At 52.3% G+C, this 25,550-nt stretch overlaps 2 protein-coding genes across 4 annotated transcripts in view; both read right to left on the reverse strand.

Moving 5' to 3' along the window:
• The window catches only part of BDKRB1 (bradykinin receptor B1), a 50,079-nt gene extending 25,375 nt beyond the window's left edge, over nt 1-24,704 (reverse strand). For 2 of the 3 annotated variants that reach the window (XM_027572406.2, XM_027572405.2), the window contains exon 1: nt 1,606-1,718. The gene's annotated coding sequence lies outside the window, so the exon portion shown is untranslated. Of the gene's footprint in view, nt 1-1,605; nt 1,719-24,619 lie in introns of those variants that run through there. The other variant, XM_035728260.1, reaches the window with a different exon arrangement.
• The window catches only part of BDKRB2 (bradykinin receptor B2), a 30,369-nt gene extending 5,617 nt beyond the window's left edge, over nt 1-24,752 (reverse strand). Inside the window, exons 1-2 of the mRNA XM_027572404.2 lie at nt 24,620-24,752; nt 1,606-1,715 (exon numbers count right to left, since the gene is read on the reverse strand). Of these exons, the coding sequence (XP_027428205.1) occupies nt 1,606-1,679 (74 nt within the window). The 5' untranslated portion in view covers nt 1,680-1,715; nt 24,620-24,752. The remainder of the gene's footprint in view (nt 1-1,605; nt 1,716-24,619) is intronic.
• Between the last annotated feature and the right edge of the window lie 798 nt (nt 24,753-25,550).

Consider the following 25,550-nt stretch of genomic DNA (forward strand, 5'->3'; position numbering starts at 1 on the left):
TCTGGCACGTTCTGGAAGGCGGACTAGATGTTGGACAGGGAGGCGGGAAGTGGCAGGAGATGGGATGAATAAGGGAAAAAGGGCAGTCATCACTGGCTGCTAAGAAACTGAGTCTTTATCCCTGAGGGCTTTAAGGAGGGAGTGATGGAATAAAAAAACACTCTAGAAAGATCCTTCTGGTGGAGTGGTGGTTTTAGTTATGTCCAAAAATTCTGTGCTACCCTTCCCTTCAAAGAATTAGAGTCTAGTTCCTCTCCTAGTGAATGTGGCTGGACTTAGGGATTTGCTTCCCACTCCTGGTGGCAGTGACGATGTGTGACTCCCGCGGCCAGTCCTAAAACGCATTGCAGGGGTGCCTGTGGGGGGCAGTCGGTTAAGCATCTGACTCTTGGTTTTGGCTCAGGTCGTGATTCCAGGTTGCTGAGATGGAGCCCGGCATCGGGCTCCACGCTCAGCACGGAGTCAGCTTGAGATTCTCTCTCCCTCTCCTTCTGCTCCTCTCCACCATGCCCCACCCCCGGCCCCCAAACTCTCTATCTCTAAAATAAATAAATCTTAAAAAAAAAAATACCCACAATGCAGCTTCCTCCTTGGCCTCTTGGGTTGCTCTCTGTGGGGGAGGCTGGCTGCCATGTTGTGAGGGCACTCAGGCAGCCACGTGGAGAGGAACCAACTTGCCACTTGGAAGCAGAGCCTCTGGTCCCAGTTAAGCCTTTGGTTGATCCTGGCACCCTAGCCTTTGAATATTCCAGCCGAGGCCCCAGACATCATGGAACAGAGATGAGCCCTCCCCATTGAGCCCTAAGTTCCTTTGGCCCAATTTCTGTAGCTACAGAAAACCCACTTCCTCAGTGCCCCAGGCTCAGGGTCTGGCTCTCTAGAGACTTAAGTGTGGCACCAGCTGCTGCTTGTTCACTTCCCAGCAGTATGGTCCCTCACCAACGGGATGGCCCCTGGCCCCTAGTTTGGTTCTGAGAAGCCATGGGATCGTCCGAGGGGGTCCGGGGAGTGCGTAACTAGGGGTCGCGTGCCCCGTGGCTGTCTGGTCATCAGCATAGTAGGCTGCAGCCCCCACAGGGCTGAGAGGCCTGGCTGGGCCCTTCTCCCCTTTGTCGGGCCAACACTGCCCCCCGAGGATGGACCCTCCCTTTCTTCTGCTTCCACTCGGGATCAGATCTCCCCACATTCTCTCTTTAGAGTGACTTGGCCTTCCACCAGACGTCAGATGTGTGTTGGAGACTTCCGGTCTCCATGGTGACCTGGCACATCTCTGTCTGGTTCCTTGGGTGTTGACGTCAGAACGTCACTCTCTTCATTTCCAAGTTCATTTGGGATAGCTCGCACGTGACCACCGGTACTGTGTCTTCCTCTTGCCTTCCTATGCCCCGCCAAACCCCACAGAACACTCCACTGCCTCTGCTCCCACCAGGCCCACGGGGATTTGAACACCAGCCTCACCAGCCCCTGAGAGTTTTCGTCTGTGGATTCGACCTCTCCTGTTGCTTCAACTGTTGTCCAGGAGGTGAGGGGCACATTCTCCAGGTCTTCTCCAGGCTGCCTGGCCCTCCCCTGTGAGGAGTACACCAAGGAACTCTTTTGACTTACCCGAAAGAGGCCGTGGTGGGCACAGGGTCCTCATGAAAAGACAGGAACATTGATCTTTTCCACGTGGAGAACATTGGGACTCAGAGTGGGGTGTAAGTGAGGCTCCTGGGCTGATTGGGGGAGAAAAGACAGTTAGATGGTGGCTGGGGACCGTAAAACACACGTACTCTCCACCAGGGAAGGGAACTGGAGTCCTTCACTTAACAAATGTTCATTAAGCAGCTACTGCCTACGGGGTGCTAGGGACCTAAGGGTACAATGTCCTGTCCTCCAGGAGTGTACGGTCCAATGGATTAGCTAGATGCTACTGAATTAGTCACTAATGAATTGAAAACTGGCATAAATGCTATGAAATAAAGATCCCATGACAGGATGTAACATGGAGTCCTAAACCAGCCTGGCGTGGGGGATGAATGGATATTTATTTTGAGACCTGAGGGTACGCGGGAGGAAACTGGATAAAAGGATGGTGGTGGAGAGGAGGATGTTTGGGTGGAAGGAGCAGCGGGTGCAAAGGCCCTGAGGCAGGAAGAAGCGTGCTGTGGATATGTGTTAGGCCCTGGTGGCTGCTGGGGGAAGGAGGGGCCAGGACTGTGGCAGGGGCAGCGTGGAGGCAGGGAGACAGATTAGCTGGTTCTGCCCGTTCGTCTGGGAGCAGGATGATGGAGGCTGGAGAGGATGAATCCCAGGGGTGTTTAGAGAGGAAAGCTGACGTGCCTGGTGTAAGATGCTTCTGAAACTCACAGGTGGGAGTGTATGTAGCTGTTGGGCTCAGAGTGGGTCCAGAGCTCAGGGGAGAGGCCTGGGCTGGAGGATCCCCAGGGCTTCGAGCCTAAGGAGAAAGGCTGCTGGGGATGAGCAGTCCCAACCCATTTTGGTAGTTGCTGCTCTAGTGTGCTCTCAAGTTCTGAGAGATGTGAACCTTTCTGCCCAGCGGGGCTCTGCTGACAAAGCCTCTCTCCAACCCTCTTCCCTTTCCTCTGTGTGGCTGATCCGTGCACAGCCCAGCTTGGAACCTCCAGGCGTCCACGCCTGCGGATGTTTTCCAGTAAATACGGTCCGTCCTGTAAATGTCCTTTCTCTTCCTGATGCTGTTCTCCCTTTACTGTAAGAAGATACTATATAATACATATAACATACAACATCTTTGTTAACCGGCTGTTTATGTTACCAGGAAGGTTTCGGGTCCGTGGTAGGCTATCAGCAGTTAAGTTTGGGGGAAGTAAAAAATGAGATGCAGATTTGTGACGGGGAAGGGTGTCGGGACTCCTAACCCCCGCTTTGTTCAAGGATCCGCTGTACCCTATCCGGAGAGGGAAGCATCAGCTGTGGGCTTGCCTTGCAGAGGAGGTGGGGTGCGGAGACTCCTCCAAGTGCCATTACCGACCAGACCTGGGGGTGGGGGCTTAGACCCCTGCCTTCTGGTCCAGACCTCGAGCTCGCTCACCCATCTCACGGGACTTCTTGCTCCTGTTCCCCCCATCTCATGGGGCCTCTTGCTCCTGTCCGGGAAGGGGGTGAATAGCTGGGTGCCTGGGTGCACGTGCGTGTGGATGCGTGTAGCCATGGGTCTGCCCAGCCCCAGGTTCCAGCCACTTAGTGAGATCAGCCTGTGCAAAGATCAGGCACACAGGCTTCTAGAAGCCAGCTCTCCGAATTTAGTTGTGGGAGTGGAGGTAAGGCAGCGGACAATTCAGAAAATACGAGAGCACATTAGAAAAAGAAGAGACTGAGTTGGTAAGCAGGAAATGAGGCAGAAGATAGTTAATTAACATCTGGAAAGGGTTTAGCCGAACCCCTCAGGATTTGGAACTTGGAGCAACAGGGAGCAACAGGGAGCAAAGTGCTGCTGATCCTTCAGGGAGTGGGATCTGGGGAAAGGAAGAAAGACCTCCTAGATTGCCTTTTTGGGAGGCCCTCCCGGCCCCTCAGAAGAAAATTCAACTGGAGGTCAGAGGTCATGTGTTCGAATCATTCATTCCTCCGTGCTGCTTACTGAGAAGGAGCAAGGGGACCTTCCTCTGCCCCGTGGGGTTCCCTCTCCTGCTGAGGGACCTCAGCCTGCCCGCAGGCCTTTCTTTTCCATGGGGACAGTGACAGGTGCACAGGTGACTCGGGGCCTCCCGCTCCGTCACCCTGGGGAGTGCCCAGTGTTTCCTCACTGCCCTCCCTTGTGCCTGCCTGCTGGGGTGTTCCTGGATCTGGCTGGCAGATCCTAATTGCTGGTTAATGGCTGTAAATATTGATCTCATTTTCAAAACAAAGCCCAGGGCTTCTCTTTCTCCAGCAGTCCGGAGAGAGGGATTTCAAGTCCAGAGAAGCTGGGAGTGTGGAGAGATGCGTGTTGTTTCTCTGCCTTTGCTTTGGAGGTGCCCAGCCCAGGGGAGTATGGGAGCTGCCGGCTGCTCCCCTCCCTGCAGCCTCCCAGCCCGGGGGACCTCACCAGGGGCTCTACACGCCTGCTCCGCATGGACCTGGCCAGCAGGAGCCCCGGCAGGGCACGGAGGGAGAGCATGAAGATGGTGCATCAGCTCCCATTTCCCTGCCTTGGGGCCTCCAGGGTCCTTTCCATCTCCCTGGCCAGGATTCTGGAAAGGACCACCTCAACCGCCTCATTTTGCTCAGTTCTCAGGGAGGGAGTGGGGGACGGCTGCTAGGGCTTTGGCTACGCTCTGTAGATAGACCCCCTGTCAGAAATCTCTCCATATTGCCCGGTGTGAATGTGCCTTCTCTGTCCTCCTGGGACCCTGTGGCATACACCCAGGGATTATAAAATCTGGTGTCAGAGAGGGATTGGAAGGAATGTGGCAGGGAGCATGGCTTGGGGGGCACGTTAGCACGGGGAGTGGGGTGACCAGGAGTGCGGCACTCTCTGTCACCCTGAAGGAACCCCCTTGTCCCCGCCTCCCCTGGACCTCATGATGTCCTGGTCAGTCCCTGCCCGCAGAGCTGGAGCAGTGCTGGGAGATGGGGTGACTCTGCAGCTGGGTTTCCCCCTCGTGCCTCAAACTCATGCTTCACAAGGAGCATCCGATGTCCTCATTCACTGGTTCTCCATCAGCCTCAGAACCCTGGCCAAGAAGACGCGCTTCAGAAATATTTCCCTTCGTTGAATCACATGAATACTGGCTGTCCCAGCCGCCAGAAGTAAATGCCACTTGGGTCTCAGAGGGAGCCCATTCTGGTTTCCCAGGAACCCGTGTCTGAGGGGCTCTGAGGATGAAGCGCACAGCGTCCCTTTCTCCAGGGCCAACCTTCCCCTTGTCTGGAGCCCCCAACCTTGTAGCCACCTCTGGGCAGCATTCTTTGGCAGCGAAGGTTGTGGGCTGGACGGTAGAGAACTCTGTAGTGTGTGCTCACCCCTCCCCACGGGACGGGACGGGGCCGGTGGCTTCAACACCTGTCTGGGATGTGTACCCCGCTTTCAACAAAGAGGGCGGGCCCAGTGCCTGAGTCTAGCCAGACTTGAAGAGCTTATGGTCCATTGTATTTATTTTCTGCAGGTTGTTTTTATGACAGATGATACTCAGTTTCCATTTAATAAAGTTGGTGATAAGAAGTCACGGGTCAAAAGTAGGTCTCTTATTAGAGAAGCAGCTGTGTTAGGTGGCTTAGATATGGCAGAGACTGCAAGCCGAACGACCGAATTTGGGAAAACAACCCCAAAGCACCTAGCTAGAAAGGGGTGGCGCACGCCAGGGGGCCCCGCCTGGCAGCTGGTCTTGTGGGATCAGAAGTCGGACCTGGAATTGGGTCCCTCTCCACTGGGCTTGTCATCTGGGGGTTGGTATAAAAATAGCCCTCACCTCCTAGGGCCGTGGCGAGCACTGGATGAGTCAGGATGTGTAAATAAACGTACACAGCACGTGGGCAATGTGTTTTAGAACCTGAGCTGAACTTCCTGCCCCAGCAAGAGGGCTGCTCTGCTTCAGCCATACCATGGGGTGTGGGATTTAGGCGACCCTTCCATGTGGCTTGCTCTCCCACTCACAGACCCAGACTCGGTTTTCAGACACTGATTCCTCAGCTGGATGGAGAGAGATGAGTGTGTCACTACGTGAGTGTGGGTGTTCTCCTTTTGCCTTGTGTGTGTGTGTGTGTGTGTGTGTGTGTGTGGTGTGATATGTGTATGGTGTGTATGTGTGTGGTGTGTATGTGTGATTGTGTGCTATGTGTGTGGTGTGTGATGTATATGTGTATGGTGTGTATTGTGTGGTGTGTATTGTGTGGGGTGTGGGGGTGTGTGGTTGGTGTCTGTGGTGTGTTTGTGTGGCCATCTATATTCAGTATCCCAAGAGGGAAGAGCCCTGCCTCCATCTTCCCACTTTCCGCTGTGCCTGCACCGATTGGCATGTCCCAGTCTCTTGAAAAAACACTTGCTCCTTGAATAAGTGGAATCTCTCAGACCACCCAGGAATCTGGAGTCAAGGCCAGGGCCAGAAAGAACAGAGGGCTCTTGAGTCACATCGTAGAGCCCTCTCCTGGACACCTCCCCAGAACAGATGCTTTCCTCTAAAGTCTGATTACCATAAGTACCAGTAAGGGTGCTGTATATAACCAGTCACCAGGGAATAGTTTGGGCCACAGTAAACACTGGGGGAGAGGGGAGGAGGTGGGCCTCTGCGCCTTATTGGCCTCGGCAGCCGGGGAGAAGCGTGTGCGGCCTGGGCACACAGTTTCCAAGGGACCCTTCTCTCCCCTGCCCTGAAAAAGGTCAAAGCCGTCTCTGGGGAAGGATGGGGTTCTGGGAAGTCAACCCCCATTCTAGGAACTCCTGGAGAGTAGAATCAGAAGACCCAATTCCATCACGTGGGCCCTTCTGACATTTGCACACTCTACGGGCCTGCAATGTTTTGGAAACATTTACAGAGAAGGCAAGAGAAGCCAGTGCGCTCTGCAGCAGAGGGGAGCGCTCCCTTGCCCGACTCGGCACTCTGCTCACCCTCGGATGCCCTGGACCTGGTTCAGTCTTTATCTTGTGCTTATTAGGCAGGTTATTCTGTTCAGCATGTTTTGCTTCTTTCCCCCACATTGGGTTTTGAAGTTTTCATGACTGGGCAACTTCATCCGACACCCTAACACCAATCCCACCCTCCCTTTTGGTTTTATAAGATAATATAACCACAGTAAATAGCATTTAAACATGTTCAAGTCTCCCAGAGTTCTAGCCCTACACATAGCCACAGCCACCATCCTTTTGTCTCCGTGGTTTTATGTGCAATTCAAGGGGATTTTTCCCATGTTGTTCTGTGTTTGTCACAATGACACCTTTCAGAAAAGCATTGCATTTGTTTATTGTTTTTTATGAAACCATTCCTTTATTCCAAACCGTTTTCATGTAATATATTTTCCTAGTGCCCATGCAACAGAATAAAGGAAGACTTCATTTAAAATGGGGTTGGTTTGGGGGCGCCTGGGTGGTTCAGTCAATTAAGTACCTGCCTCTGGATTTTGGCTCAGGTCGTGATCTCAGGGTCGTGAGATCGAGCCCCGTGTTGAGCTCCACGCTCAGAGGGAGCCTGCTTGAGATTCTCTCTCTCCTTTTCCCTCTGCCCCTCCCCCTCCTCTAAAAAAATAAAAAAATAAAATGGGGTCACTTTACCCAAAGGTTGCAAAAAGACAGATTCAAAGGGACACATGCACCCTGATGTTTATAGCAGAATTATCACAACAATCAAACTATGGAAAGAGCCCAAATGTCCACTGACTGATGAATGGGTAAAGATGTGGTACACACACACACACACACACACACACACACACAAACACACACACACACAATGGAATATTACTCATCCATCAGAAAGAATGAAATCTTGCCATTTGTAACGACCTGGATGGAACTAGAGGGTATTATGCTAAATGAAACAAGTCAGTCATAGACAAATATCCTGTGATTTCACACAGATGTGGAATTTAGGAGATAAAACAGATGAACATATTGGAAGGAAAAGAAAGAGAGAGAGATCAGGAAGCAAACCATAAGAGACTCTCTACAGTAAAGAACAAACGTTAAACAGGAAGTGGGTGGGGATGGGCTAGATGGGTGATGGGTATCAAGGAGGACATTTGTTAGGATTAGCCCTGGATATTAGGTGGAAGTGATGAATCACTAAATTCTATACCTAAAACCAATTTTACCATATATATTAGCTAACTAGAATTGAAATAAAAACTTGAAAAAACAAATAAATAACATAATAAATATTTTCCCAAATAAAACAAAAAAATAAACACGCAAAATGGGGTCGGGAGGCCAGCAGGGGGAGCTCTCACACCACACCACTTCTCACAGCCCTTTGCAGACCCAGCAGAAAGCACGCACTCGGGGCAGAAAGAAGTTTGTGCCTTAGGACTCCGGCATTAAGAAGGAAGATTATTTTCTTGCCCAGCAACAGCCCAGCCAATGAGACACAGTCACAGCTCAGCCAATGAGAAACCACTATGCTTGGAACTCCCAGTTTACTCCAATAGGCTTTTGTTTACACCAGCCGTCGGAAGTTGGCCCTTTCCTGTGTAAAAGGGCATTTCTCCTCTTTGTTCTCTTCACTTGACCAAGGTTTTGCAATAGCTCATGTGTCCCAAATGGCAATTCTCTGCTGTTCTCAAATAAACCATTTTGCTGGTAAAGCCACTGACAGTCTTATTTTTAAGGTCAACGTGCCCCAGCCACGTTGCCTCTCTCCTGTTCTGCCCCCCCCCCAGACATTTCCTGTGCTCCCACCTCTTTCTTTGCCTTTGCTACCCCGTCTGGGTGTGGGGGTGGCTGCAGCCGGCTGGGGAATGGGCACAGGACTGGGAAATCGGCAGTCCCTGGGCCTTTGGTTTGGGGCTTGAGCATCAAGCTTGGTGGGTGGGCTACAGAGGGGCAGCCACTCTGTGTGTGTGTGTGTGTGTGTGTGTGTGCGCGCGCGCGTGTGTGCGCATGGGAATGTGGAAGAGCATGGGCTGGGAACCTGGAGATGTCCCCAAGGGGTTGGAATGACCGAGGACCGGGGTTTCATGACTGAGATCCAACCAGGTCAGAATCCCAGCTTCAACACCTATTAGCAGTGTATCACCTCGGACAAGCAGCTGAACCCTTCCAGACCTAGCACCTACTTTGTAGGGTTGCTGGGAGTATAAGGAGGTTAATGATTGCAAAGTGCTTAGACCAACTCCACACATACTCAATGCTCCGTAAATGTCAGTGTTCCCTTCCTCTCTGCCCCATATCAGGTTATTGCAACACAATTTTATTGGAGGAAAGAATGTTCCTTAAAAAGAAAACGTTCAACCTACTCCCACCCTCCTTTACAGAAGGGAAAACTGAGGCCCAGAGAGGTGGTGAGATGTCTAAAGTCACACAGCAAGTAAGTGCTGGCCTGCAACCTGAGCGGAGGCCTTGCCTGTCTCCTGCTGGAGTGGGCTTTTAGGGGTTTGGTGCAGACCAGAGGCAATTGGGGGTCTGGAAGCACTCACAGGACTGGGGCTGTTGGGGACAGAGCCTGAGGACCTGTCTTAATTGAAGCCTGGGATTCTTGGACCACGCCTATTCCTCCTTCCATTTCCTTCCACCCCTGGAAACTCCTTCTAGGTTAACCTGACAGGATCCTGGAATATGAGAGTGGGAAGGGCTTTTGAGCATTGCGTCAGACTCCCTCACATTACAGAAGTGGACACAGAGGCCCAGAGATGGTGAGCATTTCCCTAGGACACACAGCCAGCTAGTGGCCGTGCTCAACCTTGAAGCCAGTCCTGGAATCCTGGTACCCAGACCCCATGTTCTTTCTTTCTTCTTCTTCTTCCCACGTGGAAGAAGGAGCTGGGTGCTAATATTGTCTGATTGTGAACATGTTTAAAAACCCCACCCTCACACCCCTAGCCCGTGCAATGGTGTGGCAGGCACACACCAGACCTAAGAGTCCTTTCCACTTTCCTGTATGTTCCAGGGTTGATGTCATGAGCATGTAAATAATTTATAAAGGGAAGAGATAGAAATCCTTGCAAGAGAGCCTTGCAAGAAAGGAAGGCTGTGGGTCCAGAGGGAGTGTGTTTTCCAGAAAAGCAATTCCTCAGGAAAGGCTCAGGTTTGGGTGTGCCGAAGAATGCTCATTTCTTCTGCAGACTCTCTAGCTCCCAGAGGGTCCTGGTGGCCCAGGGGAGGCAGTGGGCCTGCTGGGGTGGAAAGGGAGGGCAGCTGACCGGGGCCTTAGCCACACTGGCCGCTAGCCTGGTTCTTCTGCCCTAAGCAGAGGTGTACCGTGACTGTCTTCCCACGCAGCTGGTTTACAACACGAGGAGGAGGCTACACTGTACTTTCAGGGATAAACAGAGACTTGGAGCGAGCTGCAGAGAAAAAACAACCCGTCGTCGCACGAAGTGGTTCGGGTCCTGCTGCAGGTGCGTGCGAGAGGAAGAGTGGAGAACCCCCAGTTCGGGGCAGGTGGACTTTTGTGCCTTCCTGCTCACTGTAATGTCTGAGATCTTGGCTCTGAAACGACCTGTTTTCTTGCGCCTTCAACTTCCTGCTCATTTGTTCATTCAACACCCTATTATTCCCCATGTGCTTGTCAAGTTCAACGTGAGGAACGGGAGGGAAGCGCACAGACACACTGAGCAGGACAAAAAGAACCGGGAGAGCCAGCCACACCCCAGTGCCACCCTTCAAGGACCACCCCCTGTCTCTGCCGCTGAGCACCGTAGGTGACCTTGGGTCAGTGCCTTGTCATCTCTGGGACCTCATTTCCATGATTACAGTAAGCAGATGTAATAGATGGTTCTGGAGACCACTGCACAACCACGTCCCTGAAGAGGAAATGGGCTGCCACGGGCAAACATGCAAGCAGGGGTAGGGGGGCCGGCACCGTGCTGTTCCAGGGGCTCATCTTCTCACTTGCTGGCGTCCAGAGGCATTTATGGAGAAGGATGGAACGAGTCAGTCTTCGCAAGCTCCCCTTCCCCAGGAAGCAGGTCTCCCTGCCTGCCTGTATCTGAGGAGCCCGGGGCCTGGCCCCGCCTGCCAGGCCTGCCCAAGACAAAGCCACAGTCAAGTCCAAGCCTGGCCCCTGCGCTGGGACTATGGCGCTCTGCCCAGGTCTGCTTCGGGAGGTGGAGCCCTTTGGAACCCAGGGAGTCAACCTTCAGAATTAACCGCAGAGCTCCAGGTGTGGCCCTGTGTTACACCTTCTCTAGAAAGGAGTGGAAGGGGAGCACGTTTCTTGGTGTTCAACTGCAAAGGAATGGCCCTGGAGTCTCCCGAGACCAGACAAGCAGAGAGGATGGGAAAAGTTGGCCCTGAGTCCCCGACACAGGTATTGACATCATGGACACGGGTAAACCAGGGATGTGTCTTGGTTTTGTCTGGCTGATGACCTGCGCCAGGAGACCTAGCCCCTTGGGTAAATGGGGATAACGTCCCAAAGAAAGGGTGTTGTGAAGACTGGTGATGATGTATAAAGCACCTGCAAAATAAATGTATTTTCTTTGCACATTTCAACACCCAGTACAGACCATCCTCTGCAGGCTAGGGACTATTGCTACCTGCCTATTTCACAGAGGAGCAAACTGAGGCCCAGCTAGCAAGGTGGAGCCACCAGAATTGGAACCCGGGCAGAGCCCCAGGTTTGTCTTTTGGTTTTTGTTTTTTAGCTTATCGTTATGGCAAGCTTTGAAAATATACACAAGCCGACAGTCTACCATCATGAAACTCTATGTACCTATCACCCAGCTTCCGTGAGCACCAACTCACAGTCAATCTTGTTTCTTCCACACAAGATTGGAACCAAACCCCATCCCACCTCTCCTGTAAGATTTAAAGCAGATCTCACACACCTACCCTTTATTCCGTAAATATTTCAGGGTGTGTCTCTAACAGAGAAGGACTCTTTTCAAGAAGTGTCACTGCATACCCATTATCACATCTACAAGAAATCAACAATAATTTACTAGCATCAACTCTCCAGGCGCTGTTCCAATTTCTGATGGTCTCATGATGTCATATTGTTTTCAAGTTATTTTTTCTTCATTTTTTTTAAGTAAGCTCAGCACTCAACTCGGGGCTTAAACTCACCGCCCTGAGATCAAGAGTCACATGCTCTACCCACTGAGCCAGCCAGGCGCCCCACAGTTATTTTCTTGAATCAGAACCCAAGTTACTTTACATATTGCATTGATTCATATGTCTCTTTTGTTTCTTTTAATTTATAGGTTTTCCTGACATTTCTCACTCTGCTTTCTCTTCCTTTCAATTCACTTGTTCATGAATCCTGGGTGTTGGTTCTTTGGTTTCCCACAGCCTAGAGAAGTGTTGTCCAATAGAGATCTCATTTTAATGAAGTAATTTTAAATTTTCTAGTAGCCACATTTGAAAAACAACAACAACAAAAAAAAAAAAGGAAAAAGAAGCAGGCTAAAGTAATTTTAATACTGTATTTTTAAGTCTGTATATTTAAAATATCATTTCGGTATGTAATGAATAAGCTCTTCTTTGTTTATCCATCACTCACTCCCTCAGTTTAGGAGTGGCTACTGTGTGCCAGGACATATGCTAGCCTCAGTTAGTAGGACTTACTGTGATTGCTAAGCAGTGCTCTAAGTGCTTTCCATGAATTAATTCAGGAAATCCACAACCACCTCAGATGGAGGTACTACTACTGTCCCCATTTCACAGATGAGAAAAGAGAGGCCAGAGTCACACAGTGAGTGCCTCGGGCAGCTGGGATTTGAACCCTGGTCTCTCTTTATAGTGTCACTGTAACAGTACACTAGAGCCAGCCCGGGCCCTCAGGAATCTCCCAGGTGGTTGGCGTATGCCTAAGGGTGCAGAGCACAGGAGGCTTCCTGGAGGACGTGATCACACCAGGTGACCCCAACCATAGAGCTTTCACGTGTAGGTCTCATCTTTATGGCTTTTGCACTTGGATGCCCGAAGAGCCGAAGCACGGTGTTTTCGGGGTGTGACTGGCGCTATCACTCTGGAGAGCTTGGGGGCTTCCCTTAGTTGGGAGGCAGAGAGTGAGGGGGCTGAGGCAGCCAGGCAGGGGAGCTGGTGGCATCGGAGGTGGAGGAGGAGATGGGGGGCTGGAGATGGAGGAAGGGGGAGAGGCGGGAGGAGGGGATGGACAGACAGGAGATGCCCGACAGGATGGACTCCGGAGGGGGTGACGTGTGGATGACGAGGGTGGGTCAGTGGCTTTGAAGGGGCTTGTAGAGGGAGGCTGGGAGCAGTCCCCTGTGGTGCCTCCACCTGCAGGGTCTAGGTGATCCCTTATCTCCTCAGAAGGCAGGCATGAACAAAACCTTAATGGTTTCTCTTGTTCCTGCCTCTGCATCTCCTGAAGCAAAGTTCTGTCAGCTTCCTGCCATGTCTGCCTTCTGTAGCCAATTTATAGCCCCGGAAAATCCAGGTTCTGTCTGTCCTGGTCAGGAAAGCTTGTGCCTGAGAAAATCCCCCCGCACTCATCCTGAGCTGCCCCAGGGACCGATTCACAGGACCCCTGGCCAGCCCCTGGTGTGGGGTGGGCTCCCAGTGAGCACTTGCTCAGGAAATACTCCTGCCGTTCCCTTGGCCTTGCCCAGGACAGCTTGCAGGAGGAAGAGTGGCTCCCCATGTCCTGTCCTTAGTCCTTGGGACACCCGTCCCGATGTGGGTGGTGGGCTTGTTCAGCCAACTGCGAGGGGCCAGAGGCAGGGGTGCAGCGTGCCAGTGATGTTAATAGCTGGCTCTTGGTGGTGGTGGTGGGGGGGCAGATTTTCGTGGTGAAAATATCCTGATCAGGGCTGATTTCAAGCCCGATGTGATGTGTCGCAGGGTTCCCAGTTTCATCACTGGCTCCGGGCACGCCTTAGTCAGAGGTCTACCTCTCTGCCTCCCTGCCCACTTTCCAGTCTACGAGGAGCCCTTCCAACTGCTGTTCATCCTTCGGCGCCAGCTTCACGGTCTCTCTCCCTGCCAGATCGGTGGCGGGGTTGGAGGGGGCGGCTGGAAGTGCCGGAGACGGTTCTGTCTTCCCCTCCCCTGGACCCCCACCTCCGGGCATTGGCTCTGGCCCGCAGCAGACACTTGGGGAATATTTGTTGGAAGGACGGATAAAGATGAGGAAGGTGACATTGACAGCAAATGTGTGTACCACCTTCCGGGCGCCCGCTCTGCTCTGAGCACATAATACACAGTAACTCATTTGACCCTCACAGTAATGCTGGGTCGGCACTGATTGCCCCATTTTACAGATGAAGAAACTGAGCCCCAGCAGTTTGGTGGCAGAGCCAGGCCTGGGACGCCGTGTAAAGTGCTCCTGTGTCCTTGGGCTCCCCTCAGTGCTGTAAGAAGGAGGGGGGCTCATAGTATTGTCCTCATTTTAATAAACAACAAAACAGGCTCAGATCACACACACACACACACACACACACACACACACACACACACACACACACACACGCTTTCTTTTGTCTTTACACCCATCCTGGCTGCCATATGGTCAGTTCCTTGAGCACAGGACAGGGTCCTCGCTTCTCTGAATGTCTGGTCCTGGCAGTGTAGTGGCTGACTGAATCTCTGCCGAATTGCATTGCTTTTTGCAGTAGTGAGTTTCCTGTCACTGGAAGTGTTCAAGTTAAGTCTGGGCAGTGTTTTTGGTGTATTTGGACCAAGATTCCTTAAATTCTACAGAATGATGCCCTACAACCACCTATAGCTGCCTAATCCAATGCGACGGCCCTGTTGTTCCTTGGCCTTTCTAGTTTGAGACCATATATGAAATTCGTATGATGTGAAGGTCCTACAGCTGTCAACTCTACGTCAGGTGATTCACAGACCTGATCTCCCTTAATTCTCCAGGCAACACTGTGAGAGGCTTACACTGGGTGTGACGCCATCTGGTATCTGGGTGAAAATGAACTTCAGAGAGGTCACTAACCCCCAGAAGACCACCCAGCTATGAAGTGCAGAGTAAAGTCTAAGTGCCTCAGACCAAGGTCTGCATTTATTCTAACCCACCGGGCTGCCTTTTTGTTGCAGCCGGGGTGGGGTGGGGTAGGATGGAGAAAGGGGGTCGAACATCAGAGCACTGTTATCTCTTCGTGTAACCCTGCTGAGGACCCGTGGTCTGCAGCTCAGCTGCCACGAGGGGGGTCTTGCAACCTTGCCCAGGGCTCTGAGACCTTTGCAGACCTGGCTGGGTTGGGGTGGAGGGGGGCTGTGCAGGACCCCAGGGTTCATCATTTCTGGTGCTAAAGCAGGTGGAAAATTCCCACTTCCTGAGTCGGGATCAAGGAGAATTTCTGACGTGCACGAGTTTGTCTCGTCCCTTGTGTTTTCCAGTTTGAGGACTAGAACCAAAAGCCCCTGAAATTCCCCGCCTGGCCCACTGTGCATCTGTGCTGGGCAGAGGCCATTTCCAAACTGCTCACCCTCCGCCACACACTGCTCTGAAGGCTGCCGCAGGAGAAACTGGGGCCACGGTCCTGTGTCCCTGCTTACTGCCCGGTCCCTTAGGCCCTCTGAGCCTCAGTTTCCTTGTTGGGGAAATGGGATTGGTTTTTAATAGGTTCTCAGTAGGGATTGCTGTTAGTAAGAGTTTGCAACTGATGAGATGCCAGATCCTCTCATCTCTAGTCTCTGGCTGCCTGGCTCCAATTCCTGGAGGCCCCCAATACAATGTAAAAACAATCTGATTTGCAAGGGTTTAATGGGCCAGTCTCAGACTGAGAAAGGCAGCAGATGTGGCTTGGATATCTTCTCTGAACATAGTCAGGCAGGAGAGGGTGGAGTGATTCCCGAACCTGTCTCCAGAAAATTCAATTTGGATAATTCGGTGAAACAAATCAAGAACCTAAAGAATTCCCCTTCCTTTTTGCTTGGTATTTCTGAAAAAATTCAAAAGAACAGGAAAAGCTTCATGCATTTGGAAGAGGAAAATAAGAAAAACCAAAATATTTGGGACCAGGAAATTAGTTAAATATTTTAAAAATGATGCTCCAGGGACTCCTGGCTCAGTTGGTTAAGCATCAGACTCTTGGTTTCTGCTCAGGTCGTGATCTTAGGGGCGTGAGATTGAGCCCTGAGTTGGTCTCCCCACTCAGTGGGGAGTCTGTTTGAGATTTTCTCTCTCTCTCTCCCTTTCCCTCTGCTCCTCCCGCTCCTGCTCTCTCTCTTTCTCAAATAAATAAATAAATCTTTAGGAAAAATGATGCTCCAAACAGTTTACAAAAAAAAAAAAAGAATATTTCTGATATCATGTCAAGCAGAAAAAAAAAGCCGACACTAAATTGTATATACAACACGGTAGGCAAAATACCAAAACATTAACTGATGGTGTTTGCCTTTAAGCCTGGGATCTTGGGTTGCTTTTGCGTTTTCTTTATTCTTTGTAGTAGCCTCCAATTTTTCTATGAAGGATATATATTACTTTTGTAATGAAGATGTTTAAATAAGCTAAGTGTTTTCTCCTATTTTTAAAAACATAGGGAATGAATTATGGGTTAGCTTATGTAAGGAAGATAGTCAGCGGACTTGTGTTCAAAGGAAAAGACTTGCTTACATAAAAACTGATAAATATGCAATCATGTTTTCATTTAAAAATGAAATGTCTAAAGTATTTATGAACTGTTTCTTCAGTGGTTTCCTGTTTACCCAGCCACCAGCTATAAGCAGGTGGATTCAGCAGGCTTCTAAAACCCAAGGAAAAGTACCCAGATGAATTGCTGCTGAGGGAAGTTCTGGGAAGATTCGGTTTTCTACCAGGCATAAGTCCTCAGTGTCAGAGGGCTCAGACTAATTTCCTGAATTTGGGGTCCCCGTGAAACAAAAGAAAAGAGCAGAAGCAAATCCTTCCCCAACCACTGTTCTAGATCTTGATTCATGCCTCTGCTGCCTGGGTTATGTCTTTGAGTGATTTTTTTCCATGACAGTTGCAGGGATGGCATGTTTTGTGAACCTCTCAGATTTGAGCATGTCTTTCTGAGGACTTTGCTCATGGAGGACCATTCAGTATCTCAGCCTGTTTCCCTCCTGAGCCTGTAGGTGCTTTCTGGGGTCAGGTGTATTTGTAGCTGCAGAAAACCTGAAGCCAGCTTGATTTTCCTTCGTTTGTATGTTGCCTGCAGCTTTCCCCTGTCCTCCCAGTTATTCAGCTGCCTCCCCTGGTTGCCCTAGGCCCGGCCAGCTGGGACATGTGAGGCAAATTTGCTGTGTAACAGAAGACCTTGGATGATAGAGTTAATGGTGTGATATCAAGTGAGGGGCCCCCTCTCTGAGCCTGGGTCCCCCCACTCATAGGACAAGGAGCTTTATCTCCAGCATGCAGGTTGTGGCGAGGCCCCAGTGGATCACCCCTGGCACCCAGGACCTCATTAAGCCTCAGCTCCCTTTCCTGCCTCAGGAATAATCGTCATTTCCATTGTCCCTCAGATGTAAGGGCTTTTCTGTGTGGTGGCTGCCCCGCGGGGCCCCACCTCTGCCCCCTCAGCCACAGTTACCACAGTCCAAACAGACTCTCGGAAGAAGTTCCCCAGGCCATTTGCAAGGAAAATTCCCGTGGCTGATACTTATTTTTACAGTAAACATGGGTCCATGGCCAGGGACATGTAAGGTGTCCCGATCAGGGCTGTTAGCACCCAGCTGGGGCTTTTGGATTACGTCCCACTGTGGGAAGCGCCCAGGTTGAAGGGTCTCTATCTTGATACCGTTGCCTATCCAGGGAAGCATGGTGTCCTCGTGGGAAGAGCCAGACCACGTCCCAACCTACCCTGGCCTCTGATCAGCTCCGATTAACTCTAGAGACATTTCCTTGACTCTCAAGTGGGGAGAGCATCCCTGCTTGTGGGTTCATCAGAAGGAATACTTGAGAGCGTTGGGTGGCAAAGGAGCCCAGAGGTGGGGCTGAGATATACCTCAGGTCGCTCTGGGCAGTCTCCTGTGCCTTGTCTCTCCCACTGCTCCCTCTTCCCCCATGTAGGCACACCCTCCTCTTCCCTTGGGTCTGGGACCCTCATGGGAAAGGACTTGAAACCTGCCCACAAAGACAATTCAGACATGATAGACGTGTCACAAGCCGGATGTGGGGACATGTAGGCAGCAGAGAGGCAGTATGCATGTGTGTGGTATGTGGTGCAATATGTGTGTGTGGTGTGTGTACCTGTCTACGTGTGACGTGTTAAGGTATGTGTGGTATGTACATGTGGTCTCTGTGTGTGATATGTATGTTTGTGGGGGGTGTGTCTGTGTGTGTGTGGTGTATATGGTGTATATGTATGGTACTGTGTGTGTGTGTGTGGTGTGTGTGGTACTGTGTGTGTGTGTGTAGGGTGTTGGTGTGTGTGGTGTGTGTGGTGTGTGTGTGTATGGTGTGTATGTGTGTGTGTGGTGTGTCTGTGGTGTGGTGTGTGTGTGGTGTGTGTGTGGTGTGTGTATGTGTGGTGTGTGTGTGGTGTGTGTGGTGTGTGTGTGTATTGTGTGTGTGTGTGTGGTGTGTGTGGTGTGTGTATGGTGTGTGTGTGTGTTGTATAGTGTGTGTGTCCGTGTGTATGGTGTATGTATGTGGTATTGTGTGTGTATATGTGGGGTGTGTGGTACTGTGTGTGTGGTGTGTGTGGTGTGTATGGTGTGTGTATGTGTGTGGTGTGTGTGGTATGTGTGGTACTGTGTGTGTGTGTGTGTGGTGTGTGTGGTATATAGTGTGTGTGTCTGTGTGTATGGTGTATGTGTGTGGTGTGTGCGGTATTGTGTGCGTGTGTGTGTGTGTAGTGTGTGTGTGTGTGTGTGTCTGTGTGTGTCTGTGTGTGTCTGTGTATCTGTTGGTGGTGACAGAGGCCCAGGGAGGGCGGAGTAGAGACCCTGCCGTTGGCTCTGGGTTCAGGACGCTTGGGAACAAGCCATGCGTGTGACTGTCCCGGGCCCTCTGGGGATGACACCAGGGGTTACAGAGGCAGAGCGCTGTGGGAGTTTCTCTGATCAGGCTCTGCGTACCTCGCGGGCAGGTCTCCGAGCTGGTGAGCCCAGAGCAGCGTCAGTAATGGCTCAGGAAGGCAGGGACAGGCGGAGTGTGGCATTGTGTGGGCACCTGCACGCAGGTCCTGGTCTATCAGCCGCACAATGGCTGTGGACCGTGGGCTTTATGCTCTGATGCGGGTGAGAAAGGGGAGGCTCAGAGAAGTCAGAGACTTGTCCTGCGTCTGTCAGCAACCGCTTGGCCCCGCCTGCGTCAGAACGCTAGGCTGCGGGCCACCAGGCCCGTATCCCCCATCCCACCCCCTGGCCCAGGACCGCCGCTGGCTGGAGGCTGCCTTCGGGGAAGCCTGCTCTCAGCATCCAGACAGACCTTCAAAGGAGTGGACTTTGCAGAGAGATGTAGGTCTATGAATGCTGCCGTGGGACTCCCCGGGAAGGGACCCTCTTAGGGGCCCGAGGCTTAGGGCTGGGGGGCTGAGAGGTGCCCTCTTGTTGGTGGCCCAGAGCCTTTGGGGGGCGGCTGGCTTGCATGGTGAGGCTCACAAGAGATGAAGCCTGGCAACTCACCACCCAAATATTAGTCTGTAGGGACAAAGAGGTCTCCTCGGGACACCTGTTCTCTCTAGGTGGCCAGAGCCACACTCAGAGGGTCCAGCGCTTAATGGCTGCGGCTTCTGATGGCCAGATGCCTCTTATTATCACTGCAGAGACTGATGTCCCCCCAGGCCTGGCTGAGCCTCCCCTGGTACAGCCCCTACCAGCCAGGCGGGTGCTGCGGGGTCTGGCTCTGGGTCACCTTGCACCCCGCAGCCCTGCTCTGTGCTAGTCTAAGAAAGTTCTTTCTCCCAGATGTGACCAGCTTAATTCTGCCAGATTATGATCATTTTTTAAAAATTTTAAGCATCCTTTTTAAACGGCTATTAAACTTCAAAATTATGTTACAGCCAAATTTGTCAGCCATACCTTAGACTTTAGTCGGTTTCCTTGATCGCACTAATTCATTGATCACACTGATTTTTTTCTACAACATCTTCCCCTTTATTGGATTATTTGATGGGATTAATTCCGCATTTGGCTAGAATGCACATACAAGTAAAAAAAAGATTTTTTTTTTTCCGGAAAAAAACTCCTCCCCAGAGTCCGAGCATGACAAGCAGTTTTGGTCCCCAGCAGCACCCTGGTGCCCAACACAGAGCCCCCACACAGTAGCTGCTCAGCGAATGCACTTCCTCAAAAACTCACAAATGAACCAGAGGGCCGGCCTGTCCCCCTACCTGGGGTCCCTCCTGTTCCCTGGCTGCCTCTTCCCTGCACTGGCTCCTGGGTGCTGGGGCCAATGTGTGAATTGTCCCCTCCCTTCATCTGCAGGACAGACTCAGGCTGTGGAGAGTGGGCATCTTGGAGGATTTTGTCTCCTTATTTCCACTTCAATTTCTTTTTAAAAATATATATATATATATATTGAAATTCTGCAAAGGATATGCATGCTCAAGATTAAGAATTTCGAAGAGTAGGAAAGTGTATACAGTGGCCAGGAAGTCTGCCTCCTGGCTCTGGCCCCGCCCCCAGCTCCCTCCAGGGCAGTGCTCCCTCCTGGGGGCAGCGCTCTCTCTGGTTCCCTCCGCCGCCCTGCCCCCAAACTCCTTCCAGAACTCCTCTGAGTGTGCAGAGCACTGCGTGTGCACCCGTCCTTGGAGGAGGAGAATGGACACATCCCGGATGCGCAGTCGCCCTGTTACATTTAACAAGCCAACCACCCACTTCGAAGGCACCGGACAGGACAGGCAGTTCCTGTTTCCTTTTAGGAAGTTTCCAGTTCTATGATTATTTGTAGCCGAATGAACCAACGCTAGGAGACCCTAAGGGGTTGCCCTGGGTCACCCGGCTGGGGAGGAGTGGGATTCAGTCCCTATGGATGGTTTCTGAGCCAGGAGGAGGAGGGGCAGGGAGGGGGCAGGGAGGGGGCGAAGCATCGCTGCCATGGGGGTTTATTGCCCCTTGTGCCCCAGTTCATTTGAGTCCCCTGCTTCCCGTTGTTTCGGCCACCACAGATGATCTGTGCAGACCGCCTCGTCCACAGGCCTTTGCCCCTGCTGAGCCCACCTGTGCCGGGTGGACGCACCCCGGTCCCGCCTGGTCTGGCTTTTCATCTCCCTCACCACGTTCTTGCATTCTAGACATTCTTTTCTGGACATTTCTGGTCAGAGGAGAGCCCAGAGGCCCCTTCTCCCCCCCTACCCCCCACTTTACTAGCTGACATTTAACAACATCCACTGAGGAGGGTCCTGGGCAGGGACAGGGCCTGATTTCTCCTCAAGGGTGCTCCCCTTCAGAAAGCCCTTTGCTGAGGCAGTTTGTTTCCCAAATGTGGACAGAGGCCCACCTGCATCAAAATCCCGGAGCTGGGAGGAGTTAGAGTCCCAGGAGAGGGCCCTGGGGTCTGTAGCTGGCGGGAGGAGGGAGCCAGACTCCACATGACTGGACACACAGCGATGTTTGGAAATGGCCAGTCTTTCCCCGTCAGGCAATGCCCACGCTGGAGTGTGGTTGCTCAGGGAACCCTCAGGAGAGAGGAGACACGGAGTCATGGGTACAGATCAGCACAATAACAACCAGTGACGTGACAGGCACTCTACAGTTTACAACATCCTGTGGGATGTCCGGTCCAAATAGCGCTGATTTTCAAATTGGCCCCATGAGGCCCAGAGAAGCGAAGTGACTGGTCTGAGGTCTCTGCTGTCTGGGGAGTTTGGATTGGGGTCTGGAAGCCAGTTCTCTGTGCTCCACCTGACAGCGCTCCACAGGCCCCAGAGATCAGGAGGCCCACAGGCATTGGGGGTGGGGGGGCCCGGAAACCTAAATTTTGAGCCCCGAAGGGAAGTATGATGGGGCTCCTGCTGTCACCACCCAAGGATGCGTTGCCTGGGAACATGAGCGCGTGCGTGCTGGGGTGCTCTTTTCCCTGGGAATCCCCAAGATGCGGGGGCCCCATTGCAGGGCAAAGACAACACCTCTGATGGTCCCAGACCCTGTTCTTGCCCCTGTAGGCCGTCCCTCCGCTAGGCGGGCACCTGCAGTGAGCCTGATGCCTGCTTGTACCGCGCCAACACCATCTGAGTTACGCCTCGCCGTGGTCCTCAGCAATGGGAAGGGTGATCCCCACTGCACTGTGGAGAAATCAGTTTACTGGTTAAGCAGCCTTAACCAGTAAACAGTCAGGATTTGAAACCAGAGCTCGTGTGTGTTGCACCCTGCTTTGTGCGGTGATGATTTTTGGGGGGAGGCTCATATTTTTCTAGGCTCCAGGATCCTCCAGATCCCACTTTGAGGCCAGAGTCAAAGAGGTGGCTGACTCTTTGGATTTGCAGGAGAAAGTGTGTCTTGATGAAGGAGTTGCGGATGTTTAGCTCAGAGAGGGCCTACGAGGACTAGAATTTGTACGCTCCAGCTCCAAGAAATGGAAAGTGGATCATTGCTCAGTGGGAGAGGAGTTTAAGTCCAGTCTAAGGAAGGACTTTTTAACAATAGAACTCTCCTGAGATGGAGCGGGCTGGCCGGTGAAGTAGTGAGCTCCCCATCCCTGGAAGCATGTGCACTAAGAAAGATACTCACAGGTCAGGGGAGTCCTAGACTGGGTCCGTGTTGGAAGTGATGCATTTGGGCTGTCAAATCTTAGTAGGTTCTGATTATTTGGCTCACGGTCTTGAGATACTCTAAGTGCCTTCTTTTTTTTTTTTTTTTTTTTAAAGGTTTTATTTTATTTATTTGAAAGAGAGAATGAGAAATAGAGAGCATGAGAGGAAAGAGGGTCAGAGGGAGAAGCAGACTCCCTGCTGAGTAGGGAGCCTGATGTGGGACTTGATTCCGGGACTCCAGGATCATGACCTGAGCCGAAGGCAGTCGCTTAACCAACTGAGCCACCCAGGCGCCCTGAGATATTCTACGTGCCTTCTGAATCCTCAAAGCAACACATAGATCTGCTTTGTGCTCTTTTTTTTTTTTTTTTTAGGGCAGTTTTAGGTTCACAGAAAAATTGAGCAGAAAGTACAGAGACTTCCATATGCTCCCTGCCCCCACATACCCACAGCCTCCCCCATGATCAACATCCCCGCCAGAGGGGTACATTTCCTACAGTGAATACCTATATTGGCACATCATTATTACCCAAAGTCCACGGGGCTCCCTTGTACATTCTATGGGCTAGGTCAAATGTATAATGATGTGTATCCTCCACTATAGCCTCATAAAAGCAGTTTTGCTGCCCTAAACATCTTCTGTGCTCTGCCTATTCACCCCTCCCTCCCCCTGACCCCTGGCAGCTACTGATCTTTTTACAATCCCCATCGTTTTGCCTTTTCCAGAATGTCATATAACTGAAATCATACAGTATGTAGCCTTTTCAGATGGGCATCTGTCACTTAGGAATTCTATCCGTCCATCCATCCATCCAATCCATCCATCCAGTCATTTGGCAGAGAGTGACCGGAGCCTGCCTTATGCTGAGCACGGTTCCCGGTTCTCCGTGCAAGGGAGGCAGCCATGAACTGAGAGAGAGAAGAGCCCTGCTTTCATTCTGAAAACCAGTCCCTCTGACCCGCTCTGAGGGCCAGACCCCGTCACTGTGTGAGCTGAGACCATGTGGCATGGCTATTTCCCCTGCATGGTCCCTGCTTGGCCGGCATCTCTCAAATTTGGTCTAATCCCAAGTCCTTAAACCTTCCCCCCCGCCCCCGCCCCGCTCTAGACTCAGTCAGTCATCGGAAACTTCCGCTGTGTGTGAGTGACAGAGCCAGAGTCCCAAAGAGCCCGAGGCATCCCCCGACCCGAGCAAAGAGCAAAGCATCACAGGGATTGTGTGAGTTTAGGGCAGGGCTGGAATGGGGCCCTAGGGTTTCACCTGCCAGGATGGCATGGGAGCCTTCTTGTTTTCAATGTTTTCCCAAACCTCCTCCCTTGGCTGTTCCCCAGAACTGCCTGCCTTCCACCTCATGCAAGGGGAAACGGCACACTCTTCCCTCAACCTTGTGGGGCTCCCCATCACCCCGCTGCTGCTGGGGCCTAGAAGGTCACAGGATGGCATTCCTCCAAAGAAGAGGGAGCAGGCGGTGTCCTCTGGGGTCGCTTACCCTGGCCCCAGCCTAAGCCCTTCTCCCTCTTCGAGAAGGAATTCAGGAGGGTTGGCCCAGGGCCCCCCAGTGCCCCACACCTGGGCCAGAGCTCCCGCTTCCTATGGGCAGGAACCAGAGACAGCCGGTGACTCAGGGAGGCACATTCTAACCTGCCCGCCACAGCAACGCCCATTGCCCACCCAGCCCCGGCTCACGCAGCTACCTGCCCTCGGCGGCCCTCACAGAGCACCCACCGCAGCTGTGGGGCTTCACAGGCAGACACTCGCCCATGTCTACCCTTCCACCATCCTGCCAAGTCATCTTCATGCTCAGGAAACGGGGGTGGGGGGATGGGGAGGACATAATTTGCTCAAAACTGTTACGCAGGGAAGGAGAACAGAGCTAGGACTCCAACCCGTGCCAAGCCCAGGCTCCGAACCGGTGTTCAGGGTTATCGCTCTGCCCTGGACAGCCCAGACCAGGACCAGGACCAGGACCAGGACCAGGACCTGAGGGGCTTTCAACCTGCCCGAGTTACCATCCTCCAGCGGCGGCATTGACAGACCCTCTCCCCTCTGCCATCTGATTTAACTCCTGCCACCCCGGCAGCCAGCAAGCAGGGTGCTTCGCAGACAGAGAGACTGAGGCTCAGAGAGGTTAAGGAACTTGTCCAGGGTCACACGGGGCTCATGAGCCGCACGGCTGTGAGTTAAAAGCCGGATTCCAGAGTCTAAACCCCACAGCCATCCCTGCTTGCTCCTTGCTGCCGAAGTCTGAGGCAGCTACCCAGAGTCCATAAAAATCAAATCACTAAATTGTTCACACAAATACACACATGCCTGTCTTGATTCAGGAAGAAGATAAACCTAGAACAAACAAGATCATTTTCCTGTGTGGAGCCCGTCTTGTTACTTGTCAGGACTGGGAAAGGAAGGGAACTTTCCCCCCAGCCCGAGAAATCAGCCTCTGGGACACTCACCTGCCGGCTCTCTCTTTGTGCTGGCACCTCCTGTCCTCCTGGCAGTGGGGAGGCGACTGGACCAGCCCCTGCCCGGGGGTCCCCCTTGTCCAGAGCGAGCCACACGGGCACCTCGGGTGCTCCCTCGGTCCCGGCAGGGCTGCCTGATGTCTTCACCCCTCCTAGGAGCTGAAGTGGTGGAGGGAACAGCTCATCTTTCAAGGGCTGGGTGGTGATGTCACCGCCCTCCTGGGCGCTTCCTCCCTCCACCTCCAGCCCAGCCCAGGGCTCTTGCCCAGCAACCAGGGGTGGCCAGTCTGGCTACAGTTTCTAGAGCCCGCGCCTGCAGAGGCCAGGCTGGGACAGCTGCCGCAACCCGGGGCTCTGCCTGCCCTGTGAGCCTTGAGAGCTCCGTGAGCCACATGGAAGATTTCCAGGTTAGCCCAAGGAATGTTCTATCGTGTAGACTGGCTGCGCTTTCGAGCCACAGGGTGGCGAAGGTGTCCAGTGCTCAAAAGCAGCAGGTCCTGGATCCCCATCCCCACGCTCCTTGCCTGAGGGCCTCGGGAAAGTGGCTTAACCTCTCTGAGCTGGGAGACGGAGCAGAGAGCGTGACAAGTGTCACAGGGGGAGTGGTGAGGATTAATTACAGCCCTGACCCGTCCGTAACTTGTGTTCTGTGTCAGGCATTTTTCTAAGTACCTAAATGGATGAACTCAGCTAATCTTCGCAGGAACCCAGGCAGACTTGCTCCAAAGTCTGTGTGCCTAACCGCCATACTATCCCCTTTCTCAATTAAATGCAATCATGGATGTGAAAAAGTGGATTGCATAGCGGGTCACCCCTAAAAACCAGCATTCTTCCTTCTGGCACTGCGGTCGGCAGTTGGCTTACTGTGTAAGTGAGGGAGTTTGTCTAACACAACGTTTGGCTTTTCTCATTACTTCCCCCA

The sequence above is a fragment of the Zalophus californianus genome, chromosome 6 (assembly GCF_009762305.2).
Source record: "Zalophus californianus isolate mZalCal1 chromosome 6, mZalCal1.pri.v2, whole genome shotgun sequence".
Classification (NCBI taxonomy): Eukaryota; Metazoa; Chordata; class Mammalia; order Carnivora; family Otariidae; genus Zalophus; species Zalophus californianus.